A 15456-nucleotide genomic window follows, 5' to 3' on the forward strand; every position below is an offset into this window, starting at 1 on the left:
TTCGCTGAACAACGTGGGCTACTTCCAGAAAAGATTGCGCTACCATCGTCTGGTGGCGACTGGTGGTAATGTGCATCACTTTCTTATATTGACCATTAGTGGAAGCAATAACTTATTGCAAAAATACTAAATCAAAAGGTAAAGTGCTTAAGTATCAAAAGCAAAAGTACTCATTAGACAGCAGAATTCCCCCTGTCAGTGTTAAAGTTTTATTTTATGATAGTACGATTAGACATGTTGTGGCAGAATTTCAATGTTGTACCTTGTCAATGTGGAGCTAATTCTAACCATCTATATAGGCCTATTGTTGAAATGTAATCGGTAACAATGTATTCTAGTTTAATTCAATTAAGTGAAGTAGAACTAAAAGTACAATATTTGCCTCTGAGATGTGGAGGAGCAGAGGTATTAAATCAGAACCACAATCAGAAACAGCTTTATTGCCAAGTAATTTTTACACATACAAGGAATTTGCTTTGGTGACTAGGTTCAAGACATAAACATATATAAATATAAAAATATGGAATAAACAAAATGTACAAGTTCAGTTATAAAAGAATAAATATAATATATAAAATAAAAAAATATACTAAATATAAAATAAAAATAATATTCTTATATTATATCATAATAAATATACTATGTGCACTGTGTTTATATTTGCTATCTGCAAACACCCCATACCATTTATTGAAGTGTAATTTCTGCTTGATAATTATTTATTGCCACTTCAATATTTCCTCACTTTGTTTGTGATTATTTGTACTGTATATCAATGCACTGCGTGGTATGGTATATATATCACCTTTTGTTGATTTTGCTTTTCAAGCTTAATATTGTTGTTACTTATGCATCTGTTATTATACTTCCCTTTGCTGCTGTGACAGTTTAGTTCCTCTGTGAGAAATCAATAGGCTTATATCTTACACCTTCCACCTCAGCCCACAAATCCCTGATAACATATGCCCATTCTGTGCCAAATCACATTTTACACGTGGTTCGATCAATTGTGTAATCTCTCCCAAGCATTTACTGCGGTGCTGCATATTTATAAACAGAAGCTGGTGTACTTCCCCATTCCCATTTAAAGCCTGTCTTCGTGCGCACTCACTTACTCACACCGTGATGTAAAACATTACAAAGCGCCTTTCATCACTGTCACATTTACTGTTGTCTCTTTTGTGATTACATTAAAAGTGATTGGGTGAATCCGTGTCACGTGACCGTCCTTCGACAGGAGTTTCCACGACAGCTGAGTAGCAGCTAAATGCGTTTTTTAACCTGTAACATTGATCCTTTTCAACCCCAGTCAGGCGAAGTTTCTTAAAATGGGAGACAAGAAGAGCCCCACAAGGTAAACCTGCCGCTGGTATCTTTGAACGAAGACTTTATCGGGCCGTTTGAGAACAGAAAGCTCGGTCAATGGATGGAGCTGCTTTACTGAAGCGTTCATGGCGGCTGGCTGCTTGCTTAATATGGGGCAACTGCCCGTGTAAACTGAAAGCTCCCTTTTCCTCAATGACTGACTTCTGAGCAGAAAACACATTTTAGAGTCGTGTCTTTCCTGTTCTGGTATTCATTGTCTACCAGGGCTTCTTTCAAATCATTGCGCTCATTGAAAATGCGCCGTTATCACAGTGTTTTTGTTTTGTTTTTATCTGAAGGCCAAAGCGGCAATCCAAGCCCTCCGCCGACGATGGGTACTGGGACTGTAGTGTCTGCACGTTCAAGAACAGCGCTGAGGCGTTCAAGTGCTTGATGTGTGATGTCAGGAAAGGGACGTCAACTCGGTAAGAATAAACTGTGGCTGTTCATTTTTTAACGATCAAAGCACTGTAGGACTGTTTTGATCTTAACATGATTTAAAAGATGATTGGGGATTAAACTTTAATCTTGGGCATTTTTGAGACTGTAGTTTGTGATCATGGACATATCTGACACTGAGGCATGTTGTCAGCATTTTGCCTGTGAATTTAGCACATTTGAAAACTTTTTAGGGCAACAAAAATAAAGCTGAGGTGTTATTTATCCTGATCACCCAATTTATATAATTGAGGGTAGGGTAGACTAGAAATGCCTCTCAGTATAACAACATACAATCAACATCTCAATCCACAGCCTCCAACATGACCATAGAGTTGAATCAGCACATCTCTGTTTCTGCTAAAAGGAGGATTTATTGCAGGGCTGTTAAGTTAGACTGCATTAGTTTTAGCTAACAAACTGGAGCTGAGCTGATGTTTGGGTACTTAAGCCAAAGATGTAACATGAAAGTACATTTACATATGTATAAATTACATATTTACATAAATATGTTTACCTCATTATTTGAAACTTTTGGCCACAAGTTTCTCTCAACTGTCTTGTAAAACCCAAAATACAACCACACTTCAGACTTGAGGCTGAAAAGTCTCCAGAGCACTGTGTCCTCTGCCATGTCATCATTGACTCCTGCATCTGGGAGAGTGTTTCTAAGTTTGTTTGATGCTGGACAGAATTTACTGTGAGTTTTTCAAAGCATGATAATCGAACATGGTTTTCAAGAAAATTTTAACCGGTAATACTAACCATTAGGAATTTCACTGTGGTTTATCATTAAACCGGTAACCATTTCATCCCTAATAGTATGAAATCAATTAATAGCTGGAAGTCTACCTACAAGTTTCTTTATCGCTACATCACCAATTCTGTCTAAAGCTAATGGTCACAGCAATGCTTAGACACACTAGCTAAAGTGTTTAAAAAAAACAAGAGAGGACAAAAAGGCATCTCACAGCTAGCTGGTGGGAAAGTTTTACGAATTTTGAGAAGACCTTTGTAACCTGATCACTTTTTGTTTTCTATGTATCCCAGTCTGCCAGTATATGAGGGGAAGAGCTGCAGAATTAGCATTAACGCTTTACACTGTGGAGAGCACCAACGGCACCTCGCATCTCCAGACTTTCAGTTAATTTGTTATTACAAGGGGCGTTACCAACAGGCCCAGACCAAAATGCCTCTGGACGCAATTGGATAAACGTAAAAACAATTTGAGCAACGAAGCGTGTTATGTAGAGTTATTGTACAGTTGGTAAATTAAACTTACCAAATCCTGTCGGAAGAATGGCAAACACATATTTTTTTAATCAATAACAGCTGTAAGTGCAGTTTTTATTTTTGTTTTAGAGAAAATATACTGTCCAGTTTGTTTAATACTGGTTTGATAGTGGACTCAACAGCCTAAATACCTGTCAGAACCATAGTTCAAAAGATAGGCTCACATATGTTGTAGTCTGTCTTTAAAAGTAGTAGCCAGGTGCCCAAATGAACATTGAAATAGGTTTGCTTGCTGTAATCATTTCTCTTGTTCATACTGGCTGTGAAGAGATCCCTTCATTATGCACTTCCAATCAAAGAGATGGTGGACAGCAGTCTTCATTCTATGCAAAAAACATTCCAAAGTTTATCTGAAGTTAATATAGAAGTCAGCGGTCTGAGTAAATCAAATCTTTTAGTGTGAAATACCCTCTTTATGTTGCTATACCTCCACAGCAGCTCTTCATTGAAATGCCGTTCGGAGAAACAGAAAGAGGCCTTAAGACGGCCTTGAAAACATTGTGAACCCTTTTTGTTTAAGTTTTAGGGATTTGAGTTTTTGAGATTTAGGAGTCAGCCATTGTAAATGATTGCTGTAAGCCCCTTGCTCCCCCTATCATATTGAGTTACACAGTTCAACACCTTAAGCCACATGCTCACCCCACTAACAGGTTCAGTGATGTAAATGCATCTATAAGGCCAATAACCTTTTTTTGTCTCTTTCAGAAAACCACGGCCTGTTTCTCAGCTTGTTGCACAGCAAGCAAATCAGCAGTTTGCATCACCCACACACCCAAAAAAGGAGAGGAAAGAAAAATCTGAGAAAGACAAGAGTGATAAAGAACCAACACTGAAAAAGAAAAACCATAAAAAGATGAGGTAGGAAAGGGCATCATATTCAGTAGCCTTTGATATTGTTGTTGGGCTTTGTCACCACTGGAATATTTACTATCCTCCATGCCATTTTCATATCCTGTTTCTGTTTGTCTTTTCGCCAGGCCCAGGTTAAAAAACATTGACAGGAGCAGCGCCCAGCATCTAGAAGTCACGGTGGGAGACTTGACTGTCATAATCACAGACTTTAAGGAGAAAGCTAAACCTATGTCCACTTCAACAAGCGCTCCCTCAGCAGACCAACACAGTCAAAGTGGCTCAAGCTCTGATAACACTGAACGAGGGGTCTCCAGGTGCTCTTCGCCCCACGGGGAAGGCTCGTCAGTTAATGGAGAGACTCACTGACCTTCCCCCTCCGAGACATGCACAGCCCATTCTTCTGCACTCTCAACAGCCTCAACCAGAGATTAAACTTCAACATGCACATTTTTTTTTTTTTTTTAAATAATACTATAAATGTCAATATAATAGCATTCACTTCCAATTGGGGTTGTGTTTTTCACTGCCTTCCCATGATGATAAATAATTCAGGAGTCAGGATGTAATGCTGTATGCTCTATTTCAACGAACTGTTGCAGCGACATCTATTCTACCATAATGAACTGAAAAGAGGAACAGTAGCATTAAATCCCGGATGTCAGTGGAACTGTGCCACGTGTTGTGGTGACTGGAGTTTTGTTACATCAGCATGTTACATGTTGGTCCCTGCTGCACAGAAGAAATTATGCATTATGTAAGAAAATATGAAGAGGCCATCTCAGAATTGTAGTTTGTCCTTGAATCATTATTTGCACTTAATGGCATCCCATGTGCATGATAACATTCTTTAGCATTACTTCCACAATCATAACACTGTTGGTTACTGGCCATATCCAGCCCTCATTTTATGCCATTGGATGCCATTAATTGTTTTACTGTCTAACATTTGAGTACAGATATTGAATAATTATTCCAAGTATGCTTCTCCTTCACTTGGTAGAGTTAAGCATGATTTAATCTATAGAATGATTTATATTGTAAAATAATGTTAAATAAAATAAGTTGTAGATACTTGGATATGTTATTAATTTTTCATGATAAACGTGAACCGTTTGTCAGACATGGATTTCTGAAGTTGCTTTATTGGAACAATAAAAAAAATATTCAGTGATTCGCTTTAGCATTTCCATAATTTGGATTGTATTTTTGAATTTGTTTACCCTTTTTCAAATCATGACTCAATAAATTCCAGGAAGGCAACACAGAAAAAGCCATGTATTTAACTTGTGTAGCGAATTCAATGAGGCACACACTTCATTGTATTGTATGTGTGTGTTAATTTAACACCTTTCACCATGTCCCTTACATTTGTGGTTGGGGAGGAAATCTCTAAAATTGTGTCTTGAAATGAAGGCCCCAAAAAGCAGTTGTAATGACATTTACTCACGTACTGTACAAGTTCTACCTCACTGCATCTTAGAGAGCAATCTTGTGCTTTTTACTCCACTGCATGAATTTATGCATGAATTTGCAGCCAGGTCCTTTGCATAATAAGATTTTTACAAACAAAACGTGGATTAGATTATAATAGATTAAATAATCCAGCAGCTACAACCTTAAAATGCTGCTTACAGTAATTATAATCCAGTGATACATGTACTTATTGCTGATACTACTTTTGTGCTTTTACTTATGCAAAAGCTTTAAGGAAGAGGGTTTAGCCTACTTGTGGCACAGTATGTTTTCAGTGTGACATTGCTTTCACTGAATTAAGATTGTCCACCACTGCATAAAAGGGAGCCATTTTTGAAAAATCAGAGGGGAAGAAGTATACAAAACGTTACATTTATTATTACATTGTAATATTTGTTGCTGTTTTTGAGATCTCACATCCAGTGTGTAGTGTGTACAGTATTCACACCACTTCCACAAACCCCATTTTGAACTACCACATGCCAAACTGCTGGGATTTGGATTAATACTAATACTAATGAATGAAGTACTTATGCATCGAGCTTTGAGTCGTTGATATCTACCTGGCAGTAAGTTAGTTTTTCCAAATCTGAACATTTAGCTTTCAACTGTAACAACACTTAACATTAAGTTGTCAACTGTTACACTGTAACGTTAGTGACAGACGGTTGATCAAACAAAACACGCGTGTAACAGAAATGGGTGGGGCGGAACTGTAAACTAATTAATTGTGCTGTAGCACTTGATTTCTGACAGGGATAAGTTAGCTGTTTGTAACGTTACATCGGATGGTTGCAAAGATCATCAAAAATGTTCCGTTAGCGCTTTAAACTTGAAACGCAAAATGCGATGCTATCTTAACGCATTTATCCTCTGCATGGTTTTCACCTTCTTTTCAGTGTTATATGTGTTCAATCAACTAGCCTCCACTTTGGAGGACAGAGACGCATGGGACCTGAAGGAACAAGGGACACCCGACAGGAGCAGTCATGACACCGGTCACCGTCTCAGGAAAAGGCCAGGACTGGCAGGCCTTCGAGACCGTGAACGAGGGTTTGACAGGTAACGTTATCTTAGCTAGCTAACGTGAAGTTAGTCTGTCATCTAGCGTTAATTTAATTTAACACATGAGCACATTAATAACTTAACGTCAATGTTAGACATTTAAACAGTTAAACACTTTTTGTTGCTATAAAGTTGTCGTGGCTGTTAACAAAATAATACATGATGTTGCTGTGGAAACGTTGGTTGACTTATTACAGCTAACAAGCACACGTTAACGGCACATAGTTTATGTTAGCTACCGAGCTGATGGTATATATAGTATATTCAGAGTTTTAATTGTGCTGTTTTTGCAACCACATAACGTTATGTGTTCAACACGGCTAATGCTATCTTGTACAAATCTATTAGCTACCACCTGTTAGCTAGCTAGGTAATTGATTAACCACTGTTAAGCTGTTAACTCGTTAATTCTGTGCCTCGGTAGCTTTTGGCTGGATTTAATGGACGGCCACCTGTTAAACAACTAACTCTAGGAGGCAGTTCAGGCCATATCTAATCCCAAAACATGTAACATAGTTCTGGTGTCCAAGAGATGAATTTAACGTTGAGGATCCAAAAGGTCATGTTTTTATTCTGTCAGGTGTAAATCACTGTCAGTTTCTTACTGGAATCCATATTGGAGACTGCCTGCTGATGTTTGTGGAGTGAACTGCATTTTGGAATCATCTCTTAGGTATGGCTGATTTTGTGCATCTCTATAAAAAGATACCAATGTTCTTTAATTAATAATCAATAGACTTCAACATATTTTCCCCTAATTCATAGGTCCACAGTTCAGAGTAAATGCAGGGCATATTGCTGCGCTCACAGTGTACTTTGTGACTACTCTTAAGTACATGTTGACAACTCGGTCAGTTGTTGCAGTAATTTGGTGAAATGTTACTTGTCATAGATTGACATTAACATATATACATCATTAAACATGCCATTATCTTATTAAGATTTCTAATCCTACACACAGTACTGCAGTCATAGGCAGAGCAGTAACTTTAGGTTTTCTAGATTTAATGTATAAGTGTTGGCAGAGAGAATGATAACAGAGGTTTTGGGGGGCTTGTTTGAATTTGTCTTGCTACAGTTTAACCTATGCTGGCATTATCAGATGTACATATGAGGGATAACTAGAGCCTTGTGCAACATTTTTCGAGTTTGTGAATAATAATTATGTATGTAGGCTTGCAATACAGTGACATGTATACAGAGCGAGATGATTTGAACATTTGCAAAGTGTGACAAGTTACATTCATGATTTTCAAACTTGAAAGTAGTAGTTAACAAGGAGCACTTGCAGGCAGCACAAAGCATGAGAGAGAGTCCTGTTCTACATCCTTTCATTAAACCTAATGACAGTTCCAACCCTACAGGACTGAGTAGCGTTAAGCTGAGTCCGGTGATATCTTCATTAATTTGTTCTCTCCTGCACCTGTCAATGTATCCATGCTGTTGTAAGAGTGAAAGCCGGTGTTGATTACTGATTAATTTTGCTTTGTCTTGGCTTTTAGAGGGAGGTCGGGCTCTGAAGTCAAGGAACGTAGTGATGAGAGAAGTCACTTGGCTGTGGTGGCCTGTGGCCCCAGATTAGAGGAGACTCTCACCATGTTGAAGTCTGCTGTTCTCCTTAGCAAAAAGCCTCTGCACTTCTACATCTTTGCTGAGGATGATCTACATGACAGCTTCAGAAATGCTGTAAGTGTCTTCCCAAACACCAGAAATTTCAGTTTCTTAAAGCAATAGCCCAGTTATGACTATATCTGTGTAAAGGATTTCTTATGCTTGTCATCTGATGTTGAAGGCATGTTTGAGAAACAGTCTGCTCTCTGCATGCATGCATGTATTTACAGCCTTCTTTTTATACAGTTCCTGGCCCAAAGGCTGAGGTGCATAATGTTTAAAAGAATAAATTATGTTAAAATTTTACACGTGGATATTTCTGAGATACAGTTTTTGTTTGTTTATATCTTTTCTTAAAGCTGGACTCCTGGCCCAGGATAGTTCAGACTAAGTTTAACTTCACTATCTACCCCATCACTTTTCCTAAGGAGAATGCGAAGGAGTGGAAGAAGCTCTTCAAACCATGTGCCTCTCAGAGGCTCTTCCTGCCAGTAGGTCTAGAGTCATCCTTCATGCATGTAACTTGTAACAATTACACATTTACAAAATGTGCTCCTTAATTTTTTGTTATCTATTTTCCAGCTGATCCTAAAGGAGGTGGATTCATTGCTCTATGTGGATACAGATATCCTTTTTCTGCAGCCGGTAGAGGACATCTGGGCCCTCCTTTCTCAGTTCAATTCGAGCCACTTAGCTGCCATGGCTCCAGAGCACGAGGAGCCACGCATCGGCTGGTACAACCGCTTTGCTCGCCACCCTTACTATGGCAAAACAGGCATCAACTCAGGGGTCATGCTCATGAACATGACGCGCCTCAGGGATAAATATTTTAAGGTAATGTGCAGGTCGATTTTCTGTCTTTTTGTTTGTTTGGTTTTTAGTTTTTTGCGGTTTGTTAATCACTTTTAGCTGTTATGTGCTAAAAGTTTGTACTTTATCTTGTCAATTTAATATACTACTGTGATTTTAAAATTCACAATGTGGATAAGTGTACTGCTCACCTACTGTAAGCAGACAAAGAGCACTCAACAGGTATGAAATATATAGAATGTTATTATGTCCAGGTCCGAAATTCTTCACAATTCCACCTCAATGATTATGAGAAAAGTGTGAGTCTGTGCTGATGGAACTATAACTACTCATTTAATGTGGGCCATGTCATTGTCCGTAGGCTGTGTCAGTTAATACCTTTGGACATTTGTTGTAAAGAATAATTCTCATCTATTGAGTAATATTAAGCCATATTAACCATCAACATTTTTACATTTAGTTAATGACTGAAACTTGAGATGTGTGAAATTTAAAGAGGTGATATTATGCTCATTTTCAGGTTCAAAATCTTAATTAGGGGTTGTACCAGAACAGGTTTACATGGTTTAATTTTCAAAAAATTATTTTTCTCATACTGCACATTGCTGCAGCTCTTCTTTTCACCCTGTGTTGTATGCTCTGCTCTTGAGCTACAGAGTGATGCATCTTACTTGTACAAAATCTTTGTTGGGAGTTGCACATGCGCAGTTCCCAGGTAAGGACTACTAGCCAATCAGAAGCAGAGAAGGGCGGGACATAAGAAACAAGTTAGTGTGATCCAAATCAAAGCCGCTTCAGACTGCGACCGTAACCTAGCAGATGTTATAAGTTACTCTCAATTCCACAACCACACAACATCATTGTTCCACATCTTACCATAAACCACTACAAAAATCACCATATTTCAACTCAATTTTACATAAAAATTGGCCAAACAATTTGAACGTTTGCTCAGTAGCTTTCACATCAGGTGTAACATTAGCATTATAGTTATAACTTTAGCTGTGTTAGCCAACGTTTACAACAACTCCGCACTTGAACAGTCTGTGAAGTTACAATGCCGTGTTTATTTTAAATATAATTCACAACCAATAAAGCATACTTACAGGTTGTGATTGTGAATTTCCAGGTCCAAACAGAGTCGGAGTTGCATCATCTTTTAGGACTAAACGTTGAACTGTTGCCGGTGTTCTGACGATCTATGCTGCCATGCCGAAAAATGCTACCATAACGCAAATTGATAGACTCGACTCTACTCGGGCCTGCTCCGTTTTCCATTGCAGATAGTACCAAGAGATGTAAAGACAGATAAGCAGTATGAAAACCTTCTAGCTGTGTTTTCCTCTGCCGTTACTGCAGCGGTCTGTGTGACGGCCGGAGCAGAGAGCTCTGTGAGCGGGCGGCTGGCCGGCCTCACACGCTCTTCCCGCGGGTTGGCACAGGCTTCCCCCGCAGCCACTTGCAGAGCTCCTCAACTCCGAGAATATTCAAGCACATTTTTGTTTCGCCATCACTTCTTGTAAAACTGTCAATATTTGAAATCTACGCAGCTGATTTCACCTCAAAACTTCTCAAAAGTGGATTTAGTGATGAAATTCCATACTAAAATATAAAATTCTCGGTTTCTCTCTGACCAATCAGCAGTCTGTCGTGTATTCACGTTACATTTTAGTATCCCTCAGCTTGCTTGGAACCTCGACAGAGGTGAGGTGATACGAAAAAAAGTACCTGGAAGCAGGTACAGGTACTACATTTTTACAATGTAAAACCAAACAAAGGGGAGTCGAGCCAAAGGGCTTCCGCTCAGACTAGCTTGGTTTGAGGGCGTGCCTGACCCCCGCTAGCCACTTGGTAAGCTTTATGATGCGTTTTCATTGTGACATCACAATGAAGTAAGTGAAGGGCTGGACTACAAACGAGCTGTTTTCAAGCAGTTCAGAGCAGTGTTTTCTGTGGGAGATGGGAACTCCCTTTGGGCTGGACTTTGGGCTTTTTCACTCTGCAAACCCTGTTACATGCACAAAAAAGAAATATAACTCAATAAAGCCCAAGCCAAAAAGCACAATACCACCTCTTTAAGACAATGACTAACATTGAATACTGAAGGAGGCTTCAGGAGTAGCTGTACCACCAACATTGGCCAGCTGAGGTCACTCTTGTAATTCTTTCTAACCCGACACAATGAGCACGCTAAATGGAATGAGAAAACCGTTTCTTTGAGTTGATGTGAAGGGTTGACAGAGGGCTTAATTTTCCAGAATTGTATATGGTGTATAGTTGACTCATGTAAAATTATATGAATATGCTCTTGATTGCCATATTTGTCCTTCTAGAATGACTTGACAACAGTTGCACTTAAGTGGGAGGAAATTCTGATGCCCCTTCTCCAGAAGTATAAACTCAATATCACCTGGGGTGACCAGGACCTTCTTAATATCATATTTCACCATAACCCAGGTTTGTGCAACCACATACACAGAATTATTTGTAGCCATGAATGACATTAGTTCGGGACACAAACAAGACTTAACTAGAAGAATGTTTGTTTTTTGAACATTTACCATTACATAAACAAATATTTGAGGGTTTGTACAAACCCAGTTATTTACAATCTTTATTATAATCATGTCTGTGTTGCAGAAAGCATGTATGTGTTCCCCTGCCAGTGGAACTACCGTCCAGACCACTGTATCTATGGCAGCAACTGTCAACAGGCTGAACAAGAAGGCGTCTTCATTCTCCATGGCAACAGGGGAGTTTACCATGATGACAAGCAGCCAGCATTTCGAGCTGTCTACGAAGCCATCCAAAAGGTAGAGACAGCCTCTCCAACCAGAATATCTGTGGTTTCTATTAAGTAAAAAGTAGAAATAAAATCTTTACTCAAGGGCTTTTTATTTGAAAAGGGCTTCTGAATAGAAATGAGTATATCTGTTCTTCCAAAAGTTATTGTTAGGAGTGCTCCAGACACAATCAGCTGAAAAACGTGAAAGGCTTTGTTTATTCTAGTGAGGATCATTTTTATAGGCTTTCTTTTTGGGGCCTCTGTTTCTTCAGAGGGCATTTGGGTAGATAGATCAGACTATTTGGAGAAACATTTGCTAGTAATTACATTATCAATAGGCACTCCAGGCCATTGCTTTTCTCTTATAGTTGCTTCCTCCACCACTGCTTAATCAATAGCCTGTTAAACATTTCCGTCATCCTGTCTTAACTCTCCCAAACCAGATACATCAGCTGCACCCAGCTTCAACCACTCGAGTGGTTCCTTGAGATGTCAACTGAAAGGCAAATGTTTTATTTTAGAGTTAATGCACCTTTTGTTATATAAATTATAATAAGGCAGTTGTTCTAACATTTAGGTGAATACAATACTAATTGGGGTAGTGTCAAAATAGACCACGTCAAAGAGGTCTTGATTTTAGTATCATTATAGGCCAACTTTAGATTATTCTAACACAGTCAATGCAACCATGAGCAATTGTCATTTGACAAAAATAAATCTGTTTAAAAACTGAATTTTTTTTAGGTTTTCTCTGTTGGTGTTTACTACTGAATTACACTGCTTTCCAATATAACAAAATTACAATTAAAAGTCAACATACATGCTTACTTATTATCCCCAAATCCCATGAAAAGACCAAAACCAACAATGTGCTAGTACATTTTAACTTCTCGAGCCTGTCTGTCCATTAGGGCTGGACGATTTTGGAAAATAATCTAATTGTGATTTCTTTGTTCCTTTTTTTTTTTTTTTTTTTTTTTAACCAATATTGCAATTGTGATTTAATATGTGATTATTTTTTTAAGCTCTTTATCTTCTGTATTATTCAAAACAGATAAGCAATAAATCAGTGTTTAGTACGGCCAACACAATAGTAGATAGATACACATACACTTTCTCTCCTATGTTATGATGAAATTAGGTGATGCCTGAATCGTTTGAATTATTATGCGCAATGGTGGAGAAGTAGTATCAAATTATAATAATTTCAGGGAAAGATAATTTGAGTCAAGTCATGCAATTAAATAATATATCATCAGGTAGCCCTACCTACAGATAACAAACACAAAGTTCACCACAGTGTGTTATACAGTAAGCGAATCAAATCTTCACAAGAGCAAGAACACCCCCATACCCTCCCCAATTGTAAGTCAGTGCAGCGTAGCGTGCCAAGTTGATGCTTCCTCTGAAGACTTTTTTACACTCGCGTATCATGTGACCACAGTGGAATTGCACTATTTGCGATTAGAAAATCTCATTTTATCATATCACTATAATATCACAAATGCCTGTGACTATAATATCAGAAATTATACAGCCCTACTGTATATTCCTTCCTACGTGAAGATGTAAATCTTTAAAAGCAGGCTATGAGTAAATACTGTCAGTTTCAGACTAACTGCCAGTGTATCGCTGGCACTTGAAAATGAAGACAGAACTTGGATTAAAAAAAGTATGACATCTATCAGATTTACTCTAAATGTGTTTCAGCGTTGAGAGCTTAACAGTCCGCTACACATTTGTCATCAGTGAGCAAGCAAGTCAGCCGGAGAGCTCTCTCACTGCTTGCTAGTGGCTCGCCTTCGATCTGCTCTTGTCGATTTCAGCACACCGGTCAACATGCAGGCAGCAATCAGGGGGAGCAAGGGAAGCTTCATTAGCTGGTCTCCATCCATTACCGCCACAGGGCCCAGCCTGGCCACTATCAGTGCGGGCAATGTTCTCAGCCATTAGGAAAACGAGCAGGCTTCATTATGGGGCACTCGGCCCTCATGCTTCCATCAGTCTCCCCGACAGCACAAATGCACAGACAGCATCCAAGACAGCACGTATCAGACTCCACCTGGTTTTAGGAGGAGGAGGAGTGCTCCAGTTTGTCATTAGTAAGCATAATGCGTGTCCTGTTTTTAAGATACGGGTCTTTGTAGTGTACAATAAGCCTATTAGACAGACAGTCTAACTGAAGATCCTTTTTTAGTTATAAGCTATATTTTGTTGAAGCTTTTATCAACGCTTCCTGTTGCTCCAGCTCCTCAGGCCCTCTCCCACTTTGTTCCCACTCAGTCCTTTTGAGGACAGCATCCTAAAGCCTGGAGCGGGCCATTCTGGAGGAAACTGTCATTTCCATCCCACCAAGAGCTCCTTAGTCAGCCCGGCTCCCAAGGCAGGCTCTCCCAGCCAGCAGAGGAGCTTGCAATAAAGGGCACTACCATTACCCGGCCAAGCCCACAGAAGAGTTGTAAAATTTTTAGTGCTGATGCTAGTTTGAGTCATCATGATGGCTGTGTGGACAACGCACCAGCAGCATCCACATAAAAATCGATAGGAGGCTGTTAATGGTGCTTTATTGTCTGCTCCAGTATATGAGAGATAATAAAGAGAGTGTGCTTTGAGTAACCTAATGCCTGGCCAAACTAGAGTCAAATGAGATGCTGTAAAATAGCGATTTCTTCTTATTTACTAGACCAGTAAAAGAATGGTGTACCTCAATATAAAAACAATGCATTACACACTGTACCTGCCTTATTTACATACTGGATGTTGTAAAAACCTTGGCTGCTAGTAACTGGGTGAAGTTCTGGGAGTCTTTGCTGTTCACTTGGTGACAACAAAAGCATACAATAATGAAGCAGATCTGGAATGCTGCTGGTATAGCTTTCACCAATGCTGTCACGGCTTACTGAGTCCATTCTCGTATAGTTGTGGTAATAGATATTCATCATCCAAACGCACTCTGAATTGACGGATATGAATCAAATGCAGAATGTTATTGTCTTGAAGTGCCAGTGAGAAATGTGGCACTTAATTCGCATTATTTGAATGCAGTTCTTTTTGTCACCTCATGGCTGTTACAAGAGGCAACAGTTGTAGAAATACAAATCTTCTTGTTCTTTTTGTTAAGCATGTTTTCAGTCTTTGAGTGCTGGCAGGAACAGGACAAATCGAAAATTAAAGTAGTTGCAGTCACAAAACCGACACATTAGAAATATAATACCTGCACATTTTTCTTTTGATCTCAGTACAAGTTTGGTGATAACATGGAGACCTCACTGCTTCGCCCGCTAGAAGAGTCGCTACAGATTACCACGAACACCTACTGTGGAAGAGCCAGTCACCTGTTTACAAAGAAGTTAAAACAGAGCATCATTTCTCTACAATGAGATGTCACACAGAGAAGATGATCAGAACTGTATTTATTATATCATTCCATGGTTAGTGTCTTAATTTCTCTCTAGATGTAGCGACTTGGATTAAGGCACTCCTGTGGAGACAATGAGCTGGATAACAGAGTCAGGTCTACACTGAACCCTCATCTGTTTACAAACTGCATATCAAGACTGTAGAAATGGAGAAGGATAATCTGGGCAACAGGTTGTATCTTTATTTTTAAGTAAAGGCAATGCTTGTACACACAACTGGGTCACAAATGCTTTCTCACCATTGTGGAAAATGCACTGAATCCATAGATTTTGGACTTTATAAATGACAAGAAGGACACTCTTTTTTTGTTTATTTTTGTTTTTTTTTGGGGGGGGGGGGGGGGG

The 15456-nt window shown here is 39.1% G+C and overlaps 2 protein-coding genes across 6 annotated transcripts; both read left to right on the forward strand.

The window, feature by feature from the left end:
- The first annotated feature begins 1194 nt into the window (after positions 1-1194).
- LOC123962529 (YY1-associated factor 2-like) lies at positions 1195-5019 on the forward strand. Its single transcript, XM_046038710.1, has 4 exons — positions 1195-1354; positions 1665-1790; positions 3802-3954; positions 4074-5019. The coding sequence occupies exons 1-4, from the start codon at positions 1329-1331 to the stop codon at positions 4312-4314; spliced, it is 546 nt and encodes a 181-aa protein (XP_045894666.1). The 5' UTR covers positions 1195-1328; the 3' UTR covers positions 4315-5019.
- Positions 5020-5760: 741 nt separating this feature from the next.
- LOC123962388 (glucoside xylosyltransferase 1-like) lies at positions 5761-15409 on the forward strand. Of its 5 annotated transcripts, none has more exons than XM_046038480.1 (9): positions 5761-5776; positions 6321-6483; positions 7067-7159; positions 7989-8172; positions 8457-8588; positions 8680-8931; positions 11241-11364; positions 11548-11720; positions 14932-15409. In XM_046038480.1, coding segments are annotated over exons 1-9 (1263 nt in total). In that variant the 5' UTR covers positions 5761-5775; the 3' UTR covers positions 15073-15409. The 5 variants fall into 5 exon arrangements, with proteins under 5 accessions (XP_045894436.1, XP_045894435.1, XP_045894437.1 ...); XM_046038479.1 differs by lacking the exon at positions 5761-5776 and adding an exon at positions 5843-5990; XM_046038481.1 differs by lacking the exon at positions 5761-5776 and having other exon boundaries at positions 6106-6483; positions 8526-8588.
- The last annotated feature ends 47 nt before the right edge of the window (positions 15410-15456 follow it).

This window comes from Micropterus dolomieu, linkage group LG22 (genome assembly GCF_021292245.1).
Source record: "Micropterus dolomieu isolate WLL.071019.BEF.003 ecotype Adirondacks linkage group LG22, ASM2129224v1, whole genome shotgun sequence".
Lineage (NCBI taxonomy): Eukaryota > Metazoa > Chordata > Actinopteri > Centrarchiformes > Centrarchidae > Micropterus > Micropterus dolomieu.